The sequence below is a fragment of the Octopus bimaculoides genome, chromosome 6, assembly GCF_001194135.2.
Source record: "Octopus bimaculoides isolate UCB-OBI-ISO-001 chromosome 6, ASM119413v2, whole genome shotgun sequence".
NCBI lineage: Eukaryota > Metazoa > Mollusca > Cephalopoda > Octopoda > Octopodidae > Octopus > Octopus bimaculoides.
Genome location: NC_068986.1, coordinates 115,771,585 through 115,772,655, shown reverse-complemented (window position 1 = coordinate 115,772,655; position 1,071 = coordinate 115,771,585). Strand labels below are relative to the sequence as shown.

Below are 1,071 nucleotides of genomic sequence, written 5' to 3'. Positions count from 1 at the left end.
ACGTAGAACACGGTTTACTCTGAACGTTTTTGACAAAATTTCGTATTTTAGAAGTTATTTCGTGTTAAAGTTGTCGTATTTGGGTAATTTCAACCAATCAACAACGGGTATTCGGTTGAAGAAAGCTACTGCTGTGTGCGATAGTAGATTATATATAAACATCTTCATATACACATTATCTATCTATCTATCTATCTATCTATCTATCTATCTATCTATCTATCTATCTACATGTCTGTCTGTCTGTCTGTCTATCTATCTATCGTGGAAGCGCAATGGCCCAGTGGTTAGGGCAGCGGACTCGGGGTCATAGGATCGCGGTTTCAATTCCCAGACCGGGCGTTGTGAGCGTTTATCGAGCGAAAACACCTAAAGCTCCACGAGGCTCCGGCAGGAGATGGTCGTGAACCCTGCTCTACTCTTTCACCACAACTTTCTCTCACTCTTACTTCCTGTTTCTGTTGTGCCTGTAATTCAAAGAGCCAGCCTTGTCACACTGTGTCACGCTGAATCTCCCCAAGCACTACGTTAAGGGTACACGTGTCTGTCGAGCTCTCAGCTACTTGCACGTTAATTTCACGAGCAGGCTGTTCTGTTGCTCTGATCAACTCGAACCCTCGTCGTCAAAACCGACGGAGTGCCACGATCTAGCTATCTGTCTGTCTGTTCATCACTCAAAGACTATTTAAATAAAAGAAACAACAAAAGTATTGGACCAACCGGGTACAGCTATATCATCGATTTTTATTTTCGCAACGTGCGACATGTAACCAAGCACGGAGAATACGACAAAACCAGCCAGGAAGCTTGTGAAGCAGTTAATAACACTTGTAGCCATGGCGTCTCTGAAACGAAATACAAATACATAGATGTAGAAATTTATGCTGCGGGATTCTCTCTGTTTCAAGGTTTCACATAAACAATGATCTCCAGCAATAATGACATTATTCAGCGGAGACATGACAATATGATGTGTGTCTCTCTACACCACAAACACTCATCGCCCATCACTATATATATATATATATATATACATATATACATATATATATATATATATATATATATATA

The 1,071-nt window shown here is 40.6% G+C and overlaps 1 protein-coding gene across 1 annotated transcript in view; it reads right to left on the bottom strand.

Annotated features, from left to right (window-relative positions):
- Positions 1–1,071, bottom strand: part of LOC106881598 (sodium-dependent serotonin transporter) — a 148,703-nt gene that overhangs the window by 13,847 nt on the left and 133,785 nt on the right. The window contains exon 9 of the mRNA XM_052968508.1: positions 721–845. Coding sequence (XP_052824468.1) covers positions 721–845 — 125 coding nt within the window. The remainder of the gene's footprint in view (positions 1–720; positions 846–1,071) is intronic.